At 43.3% G+C, this 23,929-nt stretch overlaps 1 protein-coding gene across 1 annotated transcript in view; it reads right to left on the bottom strand.

Moving 5' to 3' along the window:
• Positions 1 to 1,366: 1,366 nt before the first annotated feature.
• The window catches only part of ttbk1a (tau tubulin kinase 1a), a 31,386-nt gene continuing 8,823 nt past the window's right edge, over positions 1,367 to 23,929 (bottom strand). The window contains exons 11-16 of the mRNA XM_053676458.1: positions 23,275 to 23,426; positions 21,403 to 21,607; positions 21,128 to 21,219; positions 20,463 to 20,922; positions 5,107 to 6,767; positions 1,367 to 3,379 (exon numbers count right to left, since the gene is read on the bottom strand). Of these exons, the coding sequence (XP_053532433.1) occupies positions 3,070 to 3,379; positions 5,107 to 6,767; positions 20,463 to 20,922; positions 21,128 to 21,219; positions 21,403 to 21,607; positions 23,275 to 23,426 (2,880 nt within the window). The 3' untranslated portion in view covers positions 1,367 to 3,069. The remainder of the gene's footprint in view (positions 3,380 to 5,106; positions 6,768 to 20,462; positions 20,923 to 21,127; positions 21,220 to 21,402; positions 21,608 to 23,274; positions 23,427 to 23,929) is intronic.

The raw sequence follows: 23,929 nt of genomic DNA, 5'->3' as shown, positions 1-23,929 counted from the left end.
GGAAATACGCAGGCGTCGAGCGAGAGGCCCTGGCAATAAAATGGGCCATCGAGGAGCTGCGGTACTACCTGGCTGGCCGGCACTTCGTCCTCGTAATGGACCACGCCCCCCTACAGTGGATGGCCAAGGCCAAAGACACGAATGCCCGGGTAACCCGCTGGTTCCTCGCCTTACAGGACTTCTCGTATCAGGTCCAGCACCGGGCGGGGGCCCAACATGGTAATGCAGATGGGCTCTCACAGCAAGACGCACTCTGGGCCCACTACCAAGCGGCAGTAGGCTCGGAGCTGAGGGGGGGTACTGTCGCGACGGACCGACAGCCGGCGCACATAATAAGAAAGTCGCTCCTTCCTTGACTGTCGCGCCGGCACGAAGCGGACAGCCTCGTGCCAAACACACCATCAGCCGGAAGGACCGTCACGGTGGGGCGGGACCGTCGACGCTACACCGGCCGGCGATTGGGGAGTCCGTCGGGGAAATTCCACCACTCAGGCGACGGCGGAAGAGGATAAAAGGACGCTCTTCCACCCGTGCGAGGAGAACGGCTAAGAGACAGACTATATGCGCATTCTTCAGCAGCATAGAGGCACTCCAACCTTTAGCACGACGGTATCCTCTCGCTAATCTCTCTCTCTCTCTCTCTCCTTCTCTCCCCGGAGGTGTGAGTGCGGACGAGACCGCCGGGTGGTGAGATCGCTTTTGATGGTGGATGATGGCACGGGAAACCCACACACACCTCTCGGGAACCCCGGCACACCCTCGAGAATGTCACAACGCCAGCCACACCCACACAAAACCCCTCACACTCACACACACTCACCTCCTCACTACAGACAGCTCCACAGACAAATAAAACCCCCGTTTTGACTAAAACCTGTCTCTTGTGGGTCTGTGCTCCGCCCTTCCCCGGGCTAATTCCCTTACAAACCGCACCACTAGCATGAACATTAACAACTACACCACAGAGGGACAAAAGCATCAATTGGGTGTGAATGTGTGTTTTTTGCACTTCATGAAACACTTTACAATACAACAGCAGGGTTTGTTCTTAAACCTGAGCTGTATTTATTTAAGTAATAAGTGAATATGAAAATAAAAATATGTGCGTCAGAAATGACAGCATTTGTGATTTGACGACGATTTTCCTGGTTGTTTTAGTTTGAATGTTAGCTGAAGATGTGTTTCATGTCTGCTGTAGAAACTTTCACTGCTTCTTTTCTTAAATAAAATTTTCCTGAAGCTGTCTCACATGAAGATCTGGCTGAAGTCAGGTTTCCCTACTCACACTTCTTTTATTTCGATTCGACAGGTTTAGATTACATAATGTGTTTCCTGTTGTTGCCTTAGTGCAGAATTTTCACCTCTCAGGGTTTGGATGATTAGAAATTAGAAATAAACTACAAAGCAGTTCATGAAGTAGGTTTTATTTACTGTGGAACTTAAATCCAAGGTGGACTACACAGGAACACAAATCTTTCTGTTATCAAACAGTTTAAATGTAAGTTATGACTGAAATGACTGATTCTGTAGATTAATAAATTCATGTTGGTTTTGAAAATAAATTAAAAAATAAATAAAATAAAATAAATCCACAATTAAATAAGCACAAAAATTAATCCGGGGCTGCGGGGAATAAATAAATGATAATAAAATATTCCAGTTGCTTTATAAATTCCTTTATTCTTGTGTAACTTTGACATTTGTGTATTTACTTTAACATAACATAGTCTACTTACTGAGTTTAATTCCGTGTTCTTTGATGAGATTTCTTTCTGTACAGTGGATCTGCTCCTTCATTAGGGGGAAAGTCAAAATGTTCTGAAAGAATAATTATAATTGTACTAAAAACACAAGAGAGGTTTAGTGTAAACATGACGCTGTATATCACTAACACAGAAAGTGTGGAAGCTCAGTAACTCATAATAAAACAAACAGGAAGTCACAGTGCAGCCATTATTCACGCTCTCTATTACACACACACACACAAAAATGTGCCAATACTTTATATACAAATAACCATTAAATAATAATTAAAATAAGATTCACTTCCTGTATCAGATTTACATTGATTTCATCATTAAACCCTACAGTAATGTACAAACTTCAACAGCCAATAGGAAACAAGAGGGCAGGGCTACATTTTTTATAATAAATAACACTTTACAATATTTATATTTAATTAAGTTAATTATTATTAATAATAATATTGGGCAGGAGGGTGGTGTAGTAGTACTGTCTCCTCACAGCTCCAGGGTTCCCGGTTCCATCCTGAGCTCAGGTTACTGTCTGTGTGGAGTTGTTCTCCCCATGTCCATGTGGGTTTCCTCCCAAACATGTTCAGGGCTGTTGGACTGTTTAGGCTTAATTCCCCCTTTTGTGTGAATGTGTGTGTGTGTGTACGAGTGTGTGTGAGAGTGTTTGAGAATGTGTGAATGCACATGTGTGTGAGTGTACGTGTGAGTGTGTGTGAGAGAGTGTGTGTAAGAGTGTGTATGTGTGTGTACATGTGTGAGTGTTTGAGAATGTGTGAATGCACATGTGTGTGAGTGTACGTGTGAGTGTGTGCGAGTGTGAGAGAGAGAGTGTGTGTAAGAGTGTGTATGTGTGTGTACATGTGTGTGTTTGAGAATGTGTGAATGCACGTGTGTGAGTGTACGTGTGAGTGTGTGCAAGTGTGTGTGAGAGAGTGTGTGTAAGAGTGTGTATGTGTGTGTACACGTGTGAGTGTTTGAGAATGTGTGAGTGTACGTGTGTGTGAGTGCATGTGAGTGTGTACATGTGAGTGTACGTGTGTGTGAGTGCACGTGCGTGTGCGAGAGTGTGAGAGTGAGTGTGTGTGAGTGAGTGTGTAAGAGTGAGTGTGTGTGAGAGTGAGTGTGAGTGTGTGAGTGAGTGTGAGAGAGAGTGTGTATATGTGTGAGTGAGTGAGTGTGAGAGTGTGTGTGAGTGAGTGACAGTGTGTGTGTGAGTGAGTGTGTGTGTGAGCAGAATAAACAGTTTACTGAATTCTTTATCTTCAGCTAGTGGTGGTGATGATGATGATGATGGTGATGATGACGATGATTATTATTACCTGGTTGTAGTTGTGTTGTGTTTCTGCTTCACTTTAGGTGTCTGTTTAACAGATGAAGCAGCTTTGGTTCGATTACCGCCGTGTGTGACGCCGTGTGTGACGCCGTGTGTGGCGCCGTCACTGTGAGTGTGCGAGCTTGTGATAGTCCTGCCAATTATGCGGTGGGGGGAGGGGCTATGTGTCCTGTGGGTGGAGTTTAAGCTGCGTGAGGTGGTGAAGATGCAGCGTAGCGGGGTTCGAGGACTAGCCGGCCTGGACAGAGCAGATTTAGACCTCCCACTGGCTCCAAACTGCACACACCTCAGCCTGAAATAATAACACATCATTACTCACACAATGACATCACAATGACATCACAAAAGGTGAAAGGTGAGTGTGTTCACTACAATACACACTACGAGTCAAGAGTAAACCGTACACACTACACACTCCTCGCCTTGTGCTGCAAGTGTACACTTAATCAAAGAGGAAATGGGGAATGAAACACCAGCTGCTGAGTGACAAATCCAACATCAACTACAAAACAACAACAACAACAACAACAACAACATGTCCTTAGAAGTTCAATCCCACCTCCATGTGGTATGGACTGGGTAACACAGGTAAGATAAACCAAACAGACAGGTGGGCTGTGGGGAACTGAGAACCTGGAAAACTATGGATGCAGTAAGATGTACCAGATCCACATACCATGGCTGAAGTAGAACAATAAGTAGATGCCACCATCACTATAGCACCCAAAAGAGAGATGGAAAACAGAGATGGAAATTCCTAAAAAAAACAACTGGAGAACATTCATCTATCCCTAAGTCTAATGCTACAAATAAGCCATCAGGCAACCAAATGAAGCCTTCTGCAAGATCAGGCATGTGATCCAGTAGCAAGGTCAGTGAACCTCATGGAGATTAAACAGCTTGTCCATGCATCTGCCACAATCATGTTCGACGCAACTGAAAGACTGAGGAGATAAAAATGAAAACAACCAGCTTGGAAAGATGAGCGGCAAAGAGATAAACATGGAAGCTGTATGGAGAACTGTCGTAGAATTCGTAACATTATGGAAAAAGATCTGAGAGAATGACAGCACCACCACCAAGGGAGCAGCTTGGATCCAACAACAGGATCAACACGAAGGTACAGAGAACCAGTATGGAACGACATCAACATCAAAGAGACCACTGCTACCATCAGCAAAACCAGGAACTGGAAGGCACCAGGGATAGCTGGAATAGCCAACTTCTGGATCAAGATCCTGCCCATTATCTACCAAAAACTAGCACAGGCCTACAATAAGCTACTCCCCAAGACGGACAAGACCAACAACTCCATTGAATTACCGACCCATCACCTGTCTTCCCAACATGTATGAGATGCTCACAGCCATTATTAATGGAAAAAAGCTACAGACTCCAGGCTCAGAACAGGTTACTACCTGCAAATCAGAAGGGCTGTAGGAAAGGAAGTTATGGATGCAAAGACCAGCTGCTCATCGACAAAGCCATATTGGAAGAGACCAAGAAAAGACATACCAATGGCTAAGACATACTGGACTGTGGTCCATACTGAACCATATTATCTGGGGCTGCCCCTTACTGGCAAAGACTGAATACAGCAATCAATCAGAACAAGGTAGTAAGCAGCATACATGCACTGGAATATGTGCAGGAGCAACACCCTCAAGACAACATAGAAGGGGTACAAACACCAACCGATGGCAGAGAGCAGAGGAGCAACAATGTCAATATCCTCTGCGAGATGGCCATCCCATACCAACAGAGCGATAAAAGCCAGGAATCAAAGCCAGGAATGACTAGGATGTGAAGGAAGGTCTGAATCTCCAAAAGATCCCTGGACAGTACGCTCCCTGGCACAGAGCACATTCTCCATAGCGTGCTGTCCAGCTAGTAAAACAACCCCCTACCTCTAGTGCTCCAGGTCCATGGTTTAGACCGATATCTAAAGGACGTGAACAAGAAGACTAAGAACTTTTACAATAATAACAATAATAATAATAATAATAATAATAATAATACCCAGTGTTTGCAGTGTGTGTTGTGGTTTTGGGTTTCACAGTGGATTTAGCTGCGATGGCTAACAGAAGCTTAGCCGGAGCTCTTTTGATGGGCGTAACGGGTCGAGGGATCCTGCTGCTCCACCCCTCACCCCCTCGCTCCTTAACTTCCTGTTTGACTTTCCCAATCGAGTCGTCTGATTGGTGTGTGTCCTCCTCAGTGGTGGACAGAGTCTCTGAGGCTCTCCTGGGCTCCTCTCCAGAGGAAAGTGATGAAGATGTCCTGGAGTTTAGTGTCTGTCTCTGTCTCTCCAGCACCAATCGGGCAAACTCCTGCTGCTTGGACCGTTTCCGGGTTTGATCCCAGGATAGTGATGGATCCACAGCAGCACTATCCTCCGATACCAGGATGGGGATCCGACTCCTGCTCCTCTGATGAGATGTTGTGCTTTTACCTCCAGGTTTGTCTTCTGTCCTGCACTGGACCTCATCTTTGTGCTTTTCTGGTAAAGTTTCTCTTTGTACATGTCGCTGCGTCTCCATGGAAACAAGAGAAACAGTGGTGTCCACTTTGGCAGGATTCTGTTTCTGCACAGGTCCATTAACTACATTATGTCCTTGAGTTTCTTGTGCTGGAGTGCGAGATGAGATTTTAGACCAGACACCTCCTGCTTCTAGGATGATGCTTCTGGTTTGAGGTTCCACCTCACACTGAAGGTCCTCAGATACCTCAGGGTTCTCCCCCTGAACCTGAGGTACTCGGGATGACATGATGTTCAGATGAGTGGTCTCAGCAATGTGGGTGAAGGTTCTCTCCACTTTGGTGAAAGGAGGAGATGCAGCAGAACCAGATGGAAGCAGTACAGTGGCTGAGGGATTGCTCTTTTGTCTGAATAAACTGGAAATGCCAAGATCATCTGGATCGTCACATTGGTTCTTGGAAGGTTCTTGTTCTAGATGGTTCTTGGTCAAAGGAGGATATGAAAAAGAAGCTAGTGGGTTAGACTCTTGTTTGACTCCTAACCCAGGAATCCTACCATCGTTTTCCTCATTCTGGTTCCCTGAAAGTTCTTGTACTGGTTGGTGCTTCTGCATGTTGGTCACAGGAGGAGATGTAGGAGAAGCAGTGCAGATAAGTGGGTCACATTTTGGTTGTGATAAACTGATGATTCCACCATCACCTGCATCACAATATTTTGTTGATGGTTGTTGGTTCTTCTCCAAGAGACATGTCTGGAGGTCCACAGCTTCCTTTTCACTCTGAAGAACATCTGTTCCAGCTCCAGAATTCAGAGACTTCCTCATGTCTCCAGGTGAGAACAGAACCAGAGTTTTAGAGATGTCCTCTTGATCCAGATCTGCATCAGCCACAGAACCTGGATCTCTGGGTCCTTTCTGAGGGTCGATGGCTAATAAAGTTGAAGGAGGTCCATCCTGGCTCTGATCCAGACTGTCAGACTCGCTCTTCGTCACATCGTCTTCCCTCGGCCCGTCGTCTTGGGTGTGAGGGGGTGTGGCCACGAAGCCCCGGCACTGATGGAGGCTTCCGGTTAGCATGACGGTGAGGAAATCGGCCCTTTTTGCCTGAAGCTTTGGAAGGATGTGGAACATTTCTTTCTCGGAAAACGGTGCCTTGGTCCGATAGTCCATCGGAGACAGGAGAGCGTCCCTCGCTACTGAAACCTAGGAGAAAATAAACTTTAGTCAGTAACCATGATGAGAAACAGCAACTGTTCTGCTACACAAACCTTTAAAACATATTTACAGACAAATCAGAGAAAGTTGTGTTTAACATAAACAAAACCATAAACAAGCAACAATCCAAATATTAAACTGTTCATCACCACAGTGCTGCTGAACTCAGACAACAGAAACTCCACGTTCCACAACGTTAAACACAAATATAAATGGATAAAAAATATGATGTGTTGCTCCTTAATATACATAAATAAATAATGCATCCTTGTTAATTGCTGAGGTGTAAGAGGAATAAAACACTTGGTGATGTGTGGTTATAGGAAACTAATCAGGGTGAGAACAGTAACAGTGCATCCTAAATTTATATATTTTAAAGTTATTAAAAACATCAGATAACATTAATATTCTTTTCTTCTTTAAACACTTTAATGTAGTTTTGGTTTTGTACATCAGATCTGCAGATTGTCTCTGTTCCATAGTTCTATAGAAAAGGCACAAAAACGCAGGTTTTCCCTTTTTAACATCAGAGTGAATCCCGACATTCCCGTTTATCATTCAGTGTATACACTCTCTAATCGCCCACATCACATGCGTTTAACACAATTCATACATTTATTTTACACGTGTGTACGTGTGTGTGTGTGTATATATATGTATATATATATAAACACACGTGTGGATACTCCTGATTAGAAAAGTCCCATATACATGCTGTAACTGACACACAACTGTGTATAGAAGCATACACAATATTTACAGTACATTCATACAAAAGAAATATGTATAGTACAGAGTCATCATACACGCCAGGCATGAGCCCATAACCTTCCATATCATCAGGATTAGTATTGTTACCATCGAAACGAGTCCTGCTGGTCTACAGAAACAAAATGTTTCTGTATAAGAAACGATCATCAGCACATGCCTGAAACATTCCCGCAAATCTGATCTATTTATTCCATTCAGTAATAGTTCTTTCACCTTTTTTAATAATTATAATGCTGTAAATGACGTCATGTTACAGAAAACTGTGCAATAATAATAATAATAATAATATTATAACTTTTTTACATCACTGCAGCGTTTAGAAATCTTTTACATTTCAGAATTAAATTGTTTATTAAGTAAACTTTCTCTTTACACAGAATCACCCAGCAGGATCCTCATGCAGCGTACAGTTATATACATCATCATCATACACACTCAGCTCCTGTATAATAATCAAGGCATTCTTCGTGTGTGTGTATGTGTGTGTGCATGTGTATATGAGCTATGAGAGCTGAGTGTCGATGCAGCGAGATGTGTGGACAAAACTGTAAATCTGATATTTTAATTTTTCATTGTTTCTCTTTAACACATTTATATTTACTCTCTCAATAAACAGACAGCCACACAATAATAATAATAATAATAATAGTAATAATAATAATAATAATAGAGGTTAGAGGTTTATTGGTGAAGTGAAATGAGCCATCAGTAACAGTGCCATGTCTCTGTACATTAAGTTTGTGTGTGGGGGGGAGAGAGAGAGAGAGAGAGAGAATGTGTGTGCAAATTAAGTGCAAGTTAGCAGCCTGTTTAAACACACAGTCGACTTTCAGTGCAAAAGCGCAGGTTGCAGGTGTGGAGAGCAAAAAATATATATATAGCACCTCACTATTATATACACACCTTACACCTTTATATCACCTTCATGACAACATTTACACATTCGCTATCATCATCATCACCATCATCCAGCCTAAATAAACCTTACAGCTAGTCACATGGTGTTAGTTTAGCAGTGCCCCAGCGCCCAGGTGGATTTATCACTCTAATGGTGAACTGAATTATGGGATTGTGTATTATCACCTGACATCAGTGAAGGTGTGACCTCCATCCCAATCCACACCATATAACCAATCATCATCATCACCATTGAGAGACACACACACACACACACACACACACACACACACACACACACACACACACAGCAGGTTCACGTCTCACCTTTGCATAATGTGATTATTTGAATAACACGGCTGCAGTGTCACCCCTCAGTGCTGACAGAAGCACAAACACTAACCCTCTGCAGTTTATAGCCCTTCATAAAGGTCACAGCTACACACACACACACACTTCACACAGTATTGCACAGTCTGAGTGGAAGAACTTTATTCACATCCTCATGCTACAACTTTGATCATTACTCCAGCGCTCTCTCTCTCTCTCTCTCTCACACACACCCCTAGGTTTTGGTGTTTCCCCTCATCCATGCTTCCTTAACCAATGTACATTCCATCACATACTTGCACACGGCACGCAGGAACCCAGACTTTCTCAACTCTGTGTAAATGAATCACGAGGCTGTAAAGAGCTGATCGGATTCTACAGAGCGTGTGGTCTGATGTTTCTTCAGCTCCTGCAAAAATGGAAGAAAATCTTATAAGCGTGGTCATCTTCTCCGGTCATGTACAAGCTCTCATTAGACTTTAGGAAGAAACTTAAAGCTTGGAAGGAAGCAGAGATCACTGGGGTGTGTGTGTGTGTGTGTACATCACTAGTACAGTTTGCTCACTTTGCTAATCTAATCTGAGAATGATGCTGAGTGCGTAACACGTGACTCTCACGAACAGTTTTCACACTGATTAGTGCGCTAGTTAACGGAGTTTAAATGGTTAGGTTTTGAAGCGATATACAGCTACAACAGTTTCTTGAAAAAGAAAACCTGTACAGGCCACGCCCACAAGCGATGACCCACCAGTGACATGAAAGCTTCAACACCTGTTAGAGCCTGCTGAAATCAGTTTATTTTATAGGAAAAGGTGTGTGATTCTGAGACTGAGGATCATCTGGATTCACTGATGGGTTCTGGGAGTGTGAGGATATAAAATCTGGAGAGTGTGAGAGTATAAGATCCGGAGAGTGTGAGGGGATAAGATCCGGAGAGTGTGAAGGTATAAGATCCGGGAGTGTGAGGGGATAAGATCCGGGAGTGTGAGGGGATACGATCCGAGAGAGTGTGAGGGGATAAGATCCGGGAGTGTGAGGGGATAAGATCCGGGAGTGTGAGGGTATACGATCCGAGAGAGTGTGAGGGTATAAGATCCGAGAGAGTGTGAGGGTATAAGATCCGGGAGTGTGAGGGTATAAGAGCCGAGAGAGTGTGAGGGTATAAGATCCGGGAGTGTGAGGGGATAAGATCCGGGAGTGTGAGGGTATAAGATCCGGGAGTGTGAGGGTATAAGATCCGAGAGAGTGTGAGGGTATAAGATCCGAGAGAGTGTGAGGGTATAAGATCCGGGAGTGTGAGGGGATACGATCCGAGAGAGTGTGAGGGTATAAGATCCGGGAGTGTGAGGGGATAAGATCCGAGAGAGTGTGAGGGTATAAGATCCGGGAGTGTGAGGGTATAAGATCCGGGAGTGTGAGGGTATAAGATCCGAGAGTGTGAGGGTAGAAGATCCGGAGAGTGTGAGGGTAGAAGATCCGGGAGTGTGAGGGTATAAGATCCGAGAGAGTGTGAGGGTATACGATCCGAAAGAGTGTGAAGGTATAAGATCCGGAGAGTGTGAGGGGATAAGATCCGAGAGAGTGTGAGGTATAAGATCCGGGAGAGTGTGAGGGTATAAGATCCGAAAGAGTGTGAAGGTATAAGATCCGAGAGAGTGTGAGGGTATAAGATCCGGGAGTGTGAGGGGATAAGATCCGAGAGAGTGTGAGGGTATAAGATCCGGGAGTGTGAGGGTATAAGATCCGGAGAGTGTGAGGGTATACGATCCGAGAGTGTGAGGGTATAAGATCCGGGAGTGTGAGGGTATAAGATCCGAGAGAGTGTGAGGGTATAAGATCCGAGAGAGTGTGAGGGTATACGATCCGGGAGAGTGTGAGGGTATAAGATCCGAAAGAGTGTGAAGGTATAAGATCCGGAGAGTGTGAGGGGATAAGATCCGAGAGAGTGTGAGGTATAAGATCCGGGAGAGTGTGAGGGTATAAGATCCGAAAGAGTGTGAAGGTATAAGATCCGAGAGAGTGTGAGGGGATAAGATCCGGAGAGTGTGAGGGTATACGATCCGAGAGTGTGAGGGTATAAGATCCGGGAGTGTGAGGGTATAAGATCCGAGAGAGTGTGAGGGTATAAGATCCGAGAGAGTGTGAGGGTATAAGATCCGAGAGAGTGTGAGGGTATAAGATCCGAGAGAGTGTGAGGGTATACGATCCGAGAGAGTGTGAGGGTATACGATCCGAGAGAGTGTGAGGGTATAAGATCCGAGAGAGTGTGAGGGTATAAGATCCGAGAGAGTGTGAGGGTATAAGATCCGGGAGTGTGAGGGTATAAGATCCGAGAGTGTGAGGGTAGAAGATCCGGAGAGTGTGAGGGTAGAAGATCCGAGAGTGTGAGGGTAGAAGATCCGGAGAGTGTGAGGGTAGAAGATCCGAGAGTGTGAGGGTAGAAGATCTGAAGAGTGTAAAAGACAGTAATGAAACACGTGTGAAATGCACCTCGGCTCTGACACACTGATGACTACGATGTGTGAAAATGAGAGAAATACTCCATACCACTCGTTTCACCAGAACATCACGGCTCACGTCATCACAGCAAATGGCCGAGTCACGTTTCTCTCACGCCTCCAAGCTGCAGCTTATAAAGTGCAGGAGTGTAAAAGTACAGTACTGAGAGAACACAACACTCCGAGAGACAGACTACGTTTACATGGACAGCATTAATCTAATTATTGACCTTATTCTGAGTAAGATAATAATGTGATTAAGGCGTTTACATGAGTCGCTTTTAGAATACTCCTGTCATGTTCCCGTTTTACATGTTATACAACATAATTAGATTAACAGCCCACGTCATTACGTCACCGCGCCACGCTGTCTGACGTCCCTCCAGAATTTCACGTATCAACATACAGTTCGTCTTCGTTATGGTACCGTATACAGTTTTGGGTGTTTTTATAAAAAAAAAAAATTTACGAACGCTTTAAGTACAGTTAATTATTTGTCATGCTGTACGTGCAAATAGACGACTGCTTGAAGCCGTGGGCTGCGTCCCAAACCAAGTACTTACTGTCTATATAGTAGCCGAGATACATGTATTTTCCCCCACTACAGGCCTATAGTAGGAAAGTATGCGGTTTGGGACGCAGCCACACTCTCTTGTTCGCCGTAAAATGTTGAGCACTGCCGTGTGTAATCGTGTCCTGTCGCAAAATGCGGTGAAAACTCGCAGACGACGTTCATAATGTCATTAAGGTGTTTACATGTCTGTAATACACGTTGATAATGCGAGTAAAACAGGAATACTCCACACGTCTTAATTCGATTATTGCTTACTTCGATTATGACCTTAATTAGATTAAGGTAATTAAAAATTGCTGTTTACATGGTAGTTTCTTAATTAAAATATCGTCGTTATCGGGTTAAGAGTGGATTATTGTTGTCCATGTAAACGCACTAAGAGAGAGAGAGAAAGAGAGAGAGAGAGAGAGAGAGAGAGAGAGAGAGAGACTGGTCTGAACCAGGCTGGATCACAGGACTGGATTGTATGTTAATGAGTACATGTGTCTCACTGTGAGAGCATCCCGGGGTTTGAGGTGAAGAGGAAGACCGAGCTCCTCATCCTCATAACTAATCATTATTACATGAACGTTATTAAACCATATACACTTAAATATTTAAAGTAAATATATCACATTATTATTATCAGTTTATTTCCCCAAAATCACATTCCACACACTCCACACTGTTATATTAACTCCCATAGCCCTGCCCCCCAGTAAACCAGTGCTAATCACACAATGTGAAATGATTAGGTCATTTCACAGCATGTTAGTGACGTCATGACTTTGGATATCACATTTAAATCATCTCATTTGCATATTTCTCTTTGTGAAGCAGAGCACCTATAGATCAAGCGATAACTGGGTTTATATTCTGAAATGCAAACTGCGTTAGCCTACAGCGAAACACACCGGGCGCTACACAGCACAGCTACACCATACACAACTTCAACTACGCCTCACAATTAAGACAAAGTCCTATTAAATTAACATGTGTGACACAATCAATCAATATGTGTGAGTACATTATGTGGAAATAAAAGACGGCAAAATTACCTAGTGCACCTTTCAAGATTACTGCTATCCCTTAGCACAATCTTAGTGATCATAAATATCACTTTAAAAATCAGAGATATCACTTATCGGCCCTTTAAAGGTCACTGGTATCACTTAGCGCCCCTTTAAAGGTCAGTGGTATCACTTAGCACACCTTTAAAGGTCAGTGGTATCACTTAGCGCACCTTTAAAGGTCAGTGGTATCACTTAGCGCACCTTTAAAGGTCAGTGGTATCACTTAGCGCCCCTTTAAAGGTCAGTGGTATCGCTTAGAACCTCTTTAAAGGTCAGTGATAGCACCGTTTGAAGGTCAGTGATCTCACTTAGCGCACCTTTAAAGGTCAATGGTATCACTCGGTGCTTTAAAAATCAATGTTATAATGTAACTCTGTATTTCTAAAGTGCAAAGAAGCAGATAAAAAAGCTGAGAGTTAATTTTAAAATGATACATAAATAAAATCTCTACATAAAAAAAAAACTCAGCAGCTCTGGTGTGCTCAACTCTTTTCCTCCTCACAAACAATAACATGCAGAAATCAGGCTACTGAACACAGCCCCTCTGCTGCTGCACAAACACTCAACATTTAAGACATTATACAGTACTGATAGCAGGAAACGGGTCCAGTGTGAACACCAAATGATCATGAATTTCCCACACACACACACACACACACACCAGCCCGTGAGTTTATTGCATCAGTAGGAACACATACACACATGCACACTGTGGAGGCATGTGTAAAGCATGTGTGTGAGGTATGTGAGGTGTGTGTGTGAGGTGTGTGTGCTCTCAGCTGTTCTTGTGCATCAGTTTGGCGAGGATGTGCTGGATGTGAGCGCGTGGGGAGAGGGCGGAGTGACGTTGTGGGCGGAGCATGCCAGAATGTGGGCGGGGCATCCCGGGACGGAGCCGCTGGTTGGCGTGAGCTGGGCTGCTCTCTGCGGAGCGACTGCGCTGGATGAAAGATGAGTGCGGATACTCCTCGGTCTCCAGAGTGGAGGATGAGAAGACGTAGGAGGCGAGACGGCGAAGCTGATTGGGACGAGGAGACGGGGGTCTGTCCTCATCCATCTGAGTGAGAGAGAGAGAGAGAGAGAGAGAGAGAGAGAGAGAGAGATTAAAACAAAGATTATTGGAGAAGAGTGTATTACGTCCAGCCATGTGCCGATAATCAGTTATATTAAAGGTATTTTAACATGAACGCCTCTAAACCTCAGCACGTCCTGTTCCTGAAGGTAGGAACTAAAGTTGTGAGCGGGAAACTGAAGAAACGTCGGACCACACGTGCCACAGGAATGGTTCGAGACGAATCTTTGGATTTGCGTGTCGTACACATACAGGAGAACAGGAACGCTCAGCGGGTCACTCGCTCGTGTGAACGTAGAGTAAACATCTGACTTCTTAAAGCCTAGGACAGGTTTTTATTCATTTATAGGCTAAATTACATAGTGTCATCTTTACAACTGAGACTCTGGGGAACCTGGGACAGAGTCACTGCGTTCATTTGGGACACGTGACCAATCCGCCGCACGTGTAGTGGGGCTAAAGTCTCACACTGATACGGAGATATTAAAAAGGTATGATCGGCACATGCCTGGAGGTGACAACACGTCAGTCGTGAAACACATGCAGTAAGGAGAGACGAACACTCAGACCAGAGAGGAGCGCTCTCTCTCTTTTCGTGGAGAAGATTACCAGAATTAAATGTTCTGTCTGTTTCAAACCTGCACACGTACAACACAATGAGTCTGAAGGATGCAGCTGGGTTCTTTATTTCTCAGTCTTGCTAATCGATACTGTGTGAGAACCGTCACTGTGACCACACACACACACACACACACACACACACACAGGATTAAAGATGGGAAAACGATGAGTAAAATAAATAAAGCAGTAACAGTGAGATGATGATGATGATGATGATACAGAGAGAAGGTGACGATCCTAAACTGTGCTTACCCCAAACACCTGTTTTCTCCTCGTGTGCTGATCCACGTGCCCACGTTTCTCCTCGGGGAAATAACGGCAAACGTTTGAGTGATAAAAAGACGCGGTTACGCAAAGAAGGAAAGAGACTGCTGGGGAAAAAACGTAAATGATGCGAGGATCTGAGTCTTCAGGGTGTCTGCAGGTATCTGCATTTAATACTTTAACATGACACTCAATTTTATCACCACGGCACTGCTGAGTTCTGGACTGTGATTGGTCAGAAGGTGGTGATTAATTCTCTATAACAGCAGCTCTGACATTAGTGCAGGCTTATATTAATGCGCTTGTTCTTATACGTTATAATAATAATAATAATAATAATAGTAATAATAGTAGTAATAATAATAAACAGATTAAAAAACATGTCATTGTTGATGTGGTGAAGCATGTCACAGACGTTCCAAACATTTAATGTAACGATAAATAGTTCAAAATATGACGTGTCATTTCTTACTAAATAAAAAAAATGTAGCTGTTGGTAAACTGCTGTGGTGTAAGAAGAATAAAACACTTGGGGCTGTGCTGTTAGAGAAAAGTAATCAACTTCAGGGTGGTAAGAGTAACTCCATTCCATCACACCACACATGTAAAATGGGACTGGGATTAGTGGAGATTAGTCAGGACCTGCAGACACCCTGCTCTTACACAAAAACAGGAGTGCTGGGAACGCTGGGAGTGCTGGGAACACTGGGAGTGCTGGGACGTGTGCACTTAAATTCAGAAATGAAAGAGTGATGATAGTAAAAAGGTAAAAACATGAAGTTTAAAAGACAAGATCTTGGGAATTTGGGTGCCATTACTTCCAGCACTGAAAATGACTCACTGTGGCACCAAATAAACAAAATGTACATTTCCAAAAACATAAAACATCACCAAGTAACACGCAGATGCATAAACGTGTGTGTGTGTGCGTGTGTGTTCAGAACTGAACAGGATTAGTTGGGTCTAGTAAAACCGATGGTTGAAAAGTCTTTGATAGCACCATAGTTACCATAGCAACGCTGTGGACATCAGTGACTGGTCATGTCCTTCATCTGTATTCTGACAAATATATTGCGGGCTATTCTCCTCCATTTTCCACAGACTAATTTCTCAAATGTCCAATCAGCAGAGGGCAGGTGAGCCAATCCTGACACAGGAGGTGGGACTAATTACAGTACAGGAGGCGGGATTTGTCAGAATACAGGTAGGGTACAACAGAGTTAAAACTGTTAGCACACTCCGGCAAAAAGACAAATACAATTACATCAATAATACATTTATAACATTAATAATGTTAGTGACCGGCAGCTTGATAAATCTCACACACACATACATGCACACGCACACACACACACACACACACTCTCAGTAACTCACACTGTAAGCAGTGAGGAATTTAACATGTTTTGTTTCAGTGAAGCGATGGAAACCAAAAAGGGTCATAAAATAACAAGTGAACTTGAACGTCTCTCTCTCTCTCTCATTATCATTCTCACTCTCACTCACACACACACACACACAAGACAGAGACAGAGAGAGAATCAGATCATGAAAGAGAAAGTACAGAGCTCTCCTCACTAACCCCCTGTCCACAGAAACTCATCCCGAGTCAGATAACAACACATGCTCCAACCTGAGCCAAAACCCAACACACACTCACCCAAACACACTCGCACCCGGACTCGCACCAGGACACACACCCGAGCTCCCCCAAATCCAGACCGAATACATTTGAAACAAATGTAAAGAACATGTACACTGAACAATGGAAAAACTAAATGAAATCCCAAACTGTACACACCTCTAAACAGAGGAATCTGATTATCTGAATATCTGAAGAACAAGAAGCTGAGCGAAAGACAAATTCTGAATAAATATAGAGCGGGTAATCACAATTTAGAAATTGAAAAAGGAAGACACTAAAACCTATAAGCTCGGAGAAGAAAGACTCTGTAAAAACTGTGAGCTACAGGAAGTAGAAACAGAGACGCACTTCACTCTGATTTGTCCAAAATATATCCGCATCAGACAGGAACATTACCGTAAACTCACATCCATCATCCCAAACTTCTCCTCTCTGAGACTTGAGCACAAACTCAGCTGTGTTTTAGAGAAACATGAAGGAAGTGCAGCTAATATCCATTCTTCATCGTACACAACACACAAACCACCTCTAATCTAATCAAATCTAATCCTAACACTGTCTATTATAATAGTTCATACATGTGTATGTGTGTATTTATTTAAATTAATCAAATTCTGCATATCTTCCTATAATACATCTGTTAATTTAATTAAAGTTTATTCATGTTTATTATTCACTATTTTTCTATCAAGTGTGCTGCACAAGTCCTGAGAAGTGAAGCCAAAACTTTTTGATCACCGACAGGTGGCTGGATTCAGTATAGGTCATAAACCCCGCCCCCTCTCCATGTAATCTAATGGGATGCAAGACAAACTAAACAAACAATCAAATTACACTTCAAATTTTTTTTTCCAAAGAGGGTTTCTTTCAGTGTAGGTAGTTTTAATCACGCTGATGTAAGTTCAAGTGTTCATTTTTTAAAATAAGTTTGATTTTAGTTATTTGATGCTATAAAAACGGGGGTGTGATGTCATCTTGATTGTGATTGACAGCTGTGTGATTGACAGCTTCTCTGAGCGAAGTAGTCACTGAGGCACCAACGGACTTTTTTCAGCATCTTCAGGCGGAGATTGGAGCTTTAACTTTAATTTCCATAACTGTTTATTCCACACTGACATAAGGAGTTGAAAAGGTCAGGGGTGTGTACTTGCGACTGAATCTGTGGGAGTGTGGACGGGACCTTGATACAGCGACTCCAGTTCACGCTCACTACTGCGCAGACTCGGAGTCAGAGTTCACTACTGCGCAGACTCAGACTCAGATGTCAGCATCATATTGGGACATTGGCGGCTTCACCTTTCTACAATGAAAGAGAGTGAAGTTGCGTCTTCTTTCTTTTTTTTACAGTCTATGATTGTATATATAACTTCTGTATTAATTTGCTTTGGCAAACTTGTTAAAACAGTCACGCCAATAAAGCACTCTGTGAACTGAACTGAGAGAGCGAGAGTATGTAAAGTGTATGACCCAGTCAGCAGCTCTGATTAGCACTAGGATAGTCAGTGGTGTGTAGTGATAGTCAGTGTGCTGTAGTGATAGTCAGTGGTGTGTAGTGATAGTCAGTATTGTGTTGCGATAGTCAGTGTTGTGTGCGATAGTGTTGTGTAGCGATAGTCAGTGTTGTGTAGCGATAGTCAGTGTTGTGTAGCAATAGTCAGTGGTGTGTAGTGATAATCAGTGTTGTGTAGTGTAGTGATGATCAGTGTTGTGTAGTGATAGACAGTGGTGTGTAGTGATAGACAGTGTTCTGTAGTGATAATCAGTGTTGTGTAGTGATAGTCAGTGTTGTGTTGCGATAGTCAGTGTTGTGTGCGACAGTCAGTGTTGTGTGCGACAGTCAGTGTTGTGTGCGATAGTCAGTGTTGTGTAGCGATAGTCAGTGTTGTGTAGCAATAGTCAGTGGTGTGTAGTGATAGTCAGTGGTGTGTAGTGAGGTGATAGTCAGTGGTGTGTAGTGTAGTGATAGTCAGTGTTGTGTAGCGATAGTCAGTGGTGTGTAGCAATAGTCAGTGGTGTGTAGTGATAGTCAGTGGTGTGTAGTGTAGTGATAGTCAGTGGTGTGTAGTGTAGTGATAGTCAGTGGTGTGTAGTGATAGTCAGTGGTGTGTAGTGATAATCAGTGGTGTGTAGTGATGGTCAGTGGTGTGTAGTGATAGTCAGTGTTGTGTGTGATACATTTACATTTATTCACTTAGCAGACGCTTTTATCCAAAGCCACCTACAAATGAGAAAGATACTGATAGTCAGTGTTGTGTGTGTAGTTGTGTGCATAGCAACAGTCAGTGTTGTGTGTGACAGTCAGTGTTGTGTGCGTAGCGATAGTCAGTGTTGTGTCAGTCAGTGTTGTGTTGCGATAGTCAGTGTTGTGTGTGTGTGTGTAGTGATAGTCAGTGTTGTGTAGCGATAGTCAGTGTTGAGTAGCAATAGTCAGTATTGAGTAGTGATGATCAGTGGTGTGTAGTGAAAATCAGTGTTGTGTAGTGATAGTCAGTGTTGAGTAGCGATAGTCAGTGTTGAGTAGCGGTAGTCAGTGTTGTGTTGCGGTAGTCAGTGTTGTGTAGCAATAGTCAGTGTTGTGTGCCTAGCGATAGTCAGTGTTGTGTAGTGATGGTCAGTGTTGTGTAGTGATGGTCAGTGTTGAGTAGCGATAGTCAGTGTTGTGTGCGGTAGCCAGTGTTGAGTAGCGATAGTCAGTGTTGTGTAGTGATGGTCAGTGTTGTGTAGTGATGGTCAGTGTTGAGTAGCGATAGTCAGTGTTGTGTGCGGTAGCCAGTGTTGAGTAGCGATAGTTAGTGTTGTGTAGCAATAGTCAGTGTTGTGTAGCGATAGTCAGTGTTGTGTAGTGATAGTCAGTGTTGTGTGCGTAGCGATAGTCAGTGTTGTATAGTGATAGTCAGTGTTGTGTAGTGATGGTCAGTGTTGTGTGCGTAGCAATAGTCAGTGTTGTGTAGTGATAGTCAGTGTTGTGTAGTGATGATCAGTGTTGTGTGCAATAGTCAGTGTTGAGTAGTGATGATCAGTGTTGAGTAGTGATGATCAGTGTTGAGCAGTGATGATCAGTGTTGAGTAGTGATGATCAGTGTTGTGTAGTGATGATCAGTGTTGAGTAGTGATGATCAGTGTTGTGTAGTGATGATCAGTGTTGAGCAGTGATGATCAGTGTTGAGTAGTGATGATCAGTGTTGAGTAGTGATGATCAGTGTTGTGTAGTGATGATCAGTGTTGAGTAGTGATGATCAGTGTTGAGTAGTGATGATCAGTGTTGTGTAGTGATGATCAGTGTTGAGTAGTGATGATCAGTGTTGTGTAGTGATGATCAGTGTTGAGTAGTGATGATCAGTGTTGTGTAGTGATGATCAGTGTTGAGCAGTGATGATCAGTGTTGAGTAGTGATGATCAGTGTTGAGTAGTGATGATCAGTGTTGTGTAGCACAATGTTAACCTGGTTGTGTCCTATTCAGAAAGAAGGGTGTGTAAGTAGGAGCAGTATTTTTGTGCAGTGTTTTATGAATTCAGGATGAAGTGAGGTTCTCTGAAGTGCTGTGATGGTTGAGTGTGTTTTTAACAGCAGTGAGGATACAGTGTAGATATATCTGTAACGCCATGCTACTGCTGTAGCACAGCTCACATACCTGAGGCGTTTCCTCTCGTGCTCACACCTGAGGTGTTTCCTCTCTGTGAGTGTGAACACTCTATTAATAACTAAAGCATGGCTCGTTTTCTATCACTCACACTTTCAAGAGTCGCAAATTCATGTCTTCATGGTATTTATTAAATTTATTTACATTAATCAGCAGCATCCAGTGTGATATGTGGAGTGAACTTAAATATTGTGGTGTTTAGGCCCCGCCCCAAACGCTACAATTCATTATTTATTAAAAACTGGACACAAGTTGCAGCATTTGGGATGAAGCCTAACGTCCCTCCTAAGCACCGATCAGGTGGGTGTGATCTCGTACCGGTCTGTGAGGTGTATTCGGATCGGACTCTCTCCGTCTGGCTCGTCCCGAGTGACACGGCGACGGTGCAGGACTGTCTGTAGGCTGGCCCCGCCCACTCCGCTTTGCCATCTCCCCCTCGGCTAAGACTCTAGCGTTCAGTCTGGGCCGTGTAGCCTGTTCCTCCAGTGGGCGGAGCTCCTCCGGCTCATCGTCCGTAGTTCCGGATGTAGTGGGCTCCGCCCCTAGTGGGCGATGCTGGAAGTCCCTGAGCTCCGCCTCTTTGTCGATGATGACCCACTCCTTGCTGTCAAAGTCCTCCTCCTCGGCTAGAGGCACGGACCGGATGAAGGCGTTGCTGTGTGCCTCAGAGCCGTCGTTGCGGCAGCGGTCTCCACGACAACCATCAACGGACAACATCTGCGCTGGCTGTGAGGAATAAAGATGGCGGGACGGAGAGCCGAGAGCGTCCATCCGTGACCTGAAGAACAATGTTAAACACCCACACCCATCCACACACACCCCCCATTAATAAACTCATTACATCACAGTATTCAATAAACATTATATTATTCTTGGAGCTAAATGAAAGATAAATTACAGCAGGAGGGAAGCATGAGCGCACTTCTTTATTCCACACCACCACCAAGGACAAGACACCAATGCTGTACCTGTTCACACCTCACCTGAGAGAGCGCATGTGTGCGCTGGGAGACTCCGCCCCTCCCCCTCCTCTCTGTGGTGAGACAGGACACACCCCTCGGATACCCTCCTCCTCCTGAGCAAGTCAAAAACACACACACACACACACACACACCACTCTTACAGACACGCCTCCAAATAATTTGATCTACCATAATGAACACAAACACTCACAATGGCATATATATATATATATATATATATATATATATATATATATATATATATATATATAAAAATATAAATGTGTGTGTGTTACCTTTCCCAGGCTAATTCTCAATTTGTTGCGGTTGATGTCAGTGCTGTCCCACTCGTCTCCATCAGGGGGTGCTGGACTGTTCTCTGCAGTCGCAGGTGCAGGATTTGGCGGGGCGTTCTCCTGATCGCTCAGGTGCTCATCTTGCAGAACATCATCTGTGTTCTCTCTCTGCAGGTCCCCTGGGACCGGGCTCACGTTTAGCACTCTGAAGGTTAAAGATGTGGGTCAGAACTCATATTCGTTCAGCACTAACTCCTCACTACAACAAACTGAAAGACCCATAATTCATAGTGATGATGGAGAAGATGACTCATAACAGTACAGGTTCATTTCATTATAAAAAATATTCCTTCAAATAATTCTGAGACAAAAAAAAACAAAAAAAACTGTGGGCTTGTTTTTTTTTTTTTTTTTTTTAAAAGAGAAGTACAGTGCTCTGAAAAAGTATTTGCCTCATCCTGATTTCATCCGTTTTTATGCATCTTTCATACTAAATAGTTTATTTCTTCAAACAAAATACAACTTAAAACAAAGGCAACCTTTTTTTATTGACACAAACACCTACACCCATGTGAAAAACTAATTGCCCCCTTAAATTTAAAATCTGGTTGTGCCACCTTTAGCAGCAACAACTGCAACCAAACACTTCTGATAACTGGAGATCAGTCTTTCACTTAGTTCTAGGACTAGGACTTACTCCTGTGTTTTGGATCGTTGTCTTGCTGCATAATTCAGTTGCGCTTGAGTTTAAACTCAGGGACTGAAGACCGGACATTCTCCTTTAGGATTTTTTGGTACAGAGCAGAATTCATGTTTCCCTCAATTACTGCCAGTTGCCCAGGCTCTGAAGCAGCAAATCATCCCCACACCATCACACTGCCACCACCATGCTTGACCGTAGATGTTCTTTTTGTGGAATTCAGTGTTTGGTTTACACCAGATGTAACGGGACCCCTGTCTTCCAAACAGTTCCACTTTCCACTCATCAGTCCACAGATCAAAAGGTTTGAGGATCATCAAGGTGTGTTTTGGCAAAATTCAGACAAGGCTTAATGTTCTTCTGGGTTAGTAGTGGTTTTCACCTCACCACTCTTCCATGGATGCCATTTTCCCCCAGTGTCTTTCTGATAATGCAGTCATGAACAGTGAACTTTATTGATGTGAGAGAGGCCTGTAGGTCCTTTGATGTTGTCCTTGGCTCTTCTGTGACTTCCTGGATGAGTCGTCGCTGTGCTCTTGGAGGAATGTTGGAAGGTCGGCCACTTCTGGGAAGGTTCACTACTGTGCAGAGTTTTTCCATTTGGAGATAATGGTGGTTCTTTGGTCCCACATCCTTTGAAATAGCTTTGTAACCCTTCCCAGACTGATGTATTTCAATCACCTTTTTCCTCATCATTTCTGGAACGTCTTTCAGCTTTGGCATAGTGTGTTACTGAGTAAGACCTTTTAACCAACTTCATGCTGATAAGAAAGTTCTATTTAAGTGTTGATTTGATTGAACAGGGTTTGCAGTAATCAGGCCTGGTTGTGTCTAGTCCAGCTGAACCCCATTATGGATGCAGTTTCGTAGATTTGGGGAATTAGACTACGGGGGCAAATACATTTTCACACAGGCCCAGTTGGTATTATATAACTTTTTTGCTTCAATAAATAACATTATCATTTAAAAACTGTATTGTGTGTTCACTCAAGTTGCCTTTGTTTCATCTTAATTTGTTTTAATTTATGAAACAATTTAGGATGAGATCTACACAAACACAGAAGAAATCAGAAATTTTTCACAGTACTGTAAGTGAGAACATTATAAATATATTTTATGCACTTTTGCTGTGCTGAAGCAGTATAGTGTGTGTGTGTGTGTGTGTGTTTTACCTGGCCATGGCTGCAGTAGGCCGTGTGTGTTGCTGTGTTGAATGTGTGTTGGTGGACAGCATGGACTCTGTGCTGCTCTTCTCCCAGTCATACAGCTCGTTCTCCATGATGATGCGCTCCTTCATACTGTTTTCAAACACTGACATCAGCAACTGCACACACACACACACACACACACACACACACACACACACACAGCTTCATAAACATCTTTTGCCCATGACAGGAGACTGGACACAGGGTTCCCACTCCAAGTCAGATGTAAAATTCCATGACTTTTCCCTGACTTTCCCTGACCAAAATCTTGAATTCCCATGACCTACTGTACGAAGAATGGTACAATGTATTGCCTGGGTACTGAGCAGAAAAAAAGCTAACTATTTTAACCCATTAAATCTGTAAGCTCGATTTATTGGTTAACAGACATTTTCAGTGGAAAACTTAGTTTTCATTGCTTAAAAAGAACATGTACTTAAATAAACATAAATAAAATGCTCCTAATAAAACAAAATATATTTCTTTAGTGGAAATAAAATCAATTCATTTACAAGCTTCCGTAAGCCATTTTAAGTACATTTTTAACCCATAACACCGCGTCACATTCAGCAAATGAGCACACTGTAAAAAAATAAAATAAAGAAATAAAAAAAAATAA

The sequence above is a fragment of the Ictalurus punctatus genome, chromosome 27 (genome assembly GCF_001660625.3).
Source record: "Ictalurus punctatus breed USDA103 chromosome 27, Coco_2.0, whole genome shotgun sequence".
In the NCBI taxonomy this organism is placed as follows: Eukaryota; Metazoa; Chordata; class Actinopteri; order Siluriformes; family Ictaluridae; genus Ictalurus; species Ictalurus punctatus.
Note: the sequence above shows the minus strand (reverse complement) of the source record. Positions and strands in the feature narration are given on the sequence as shown.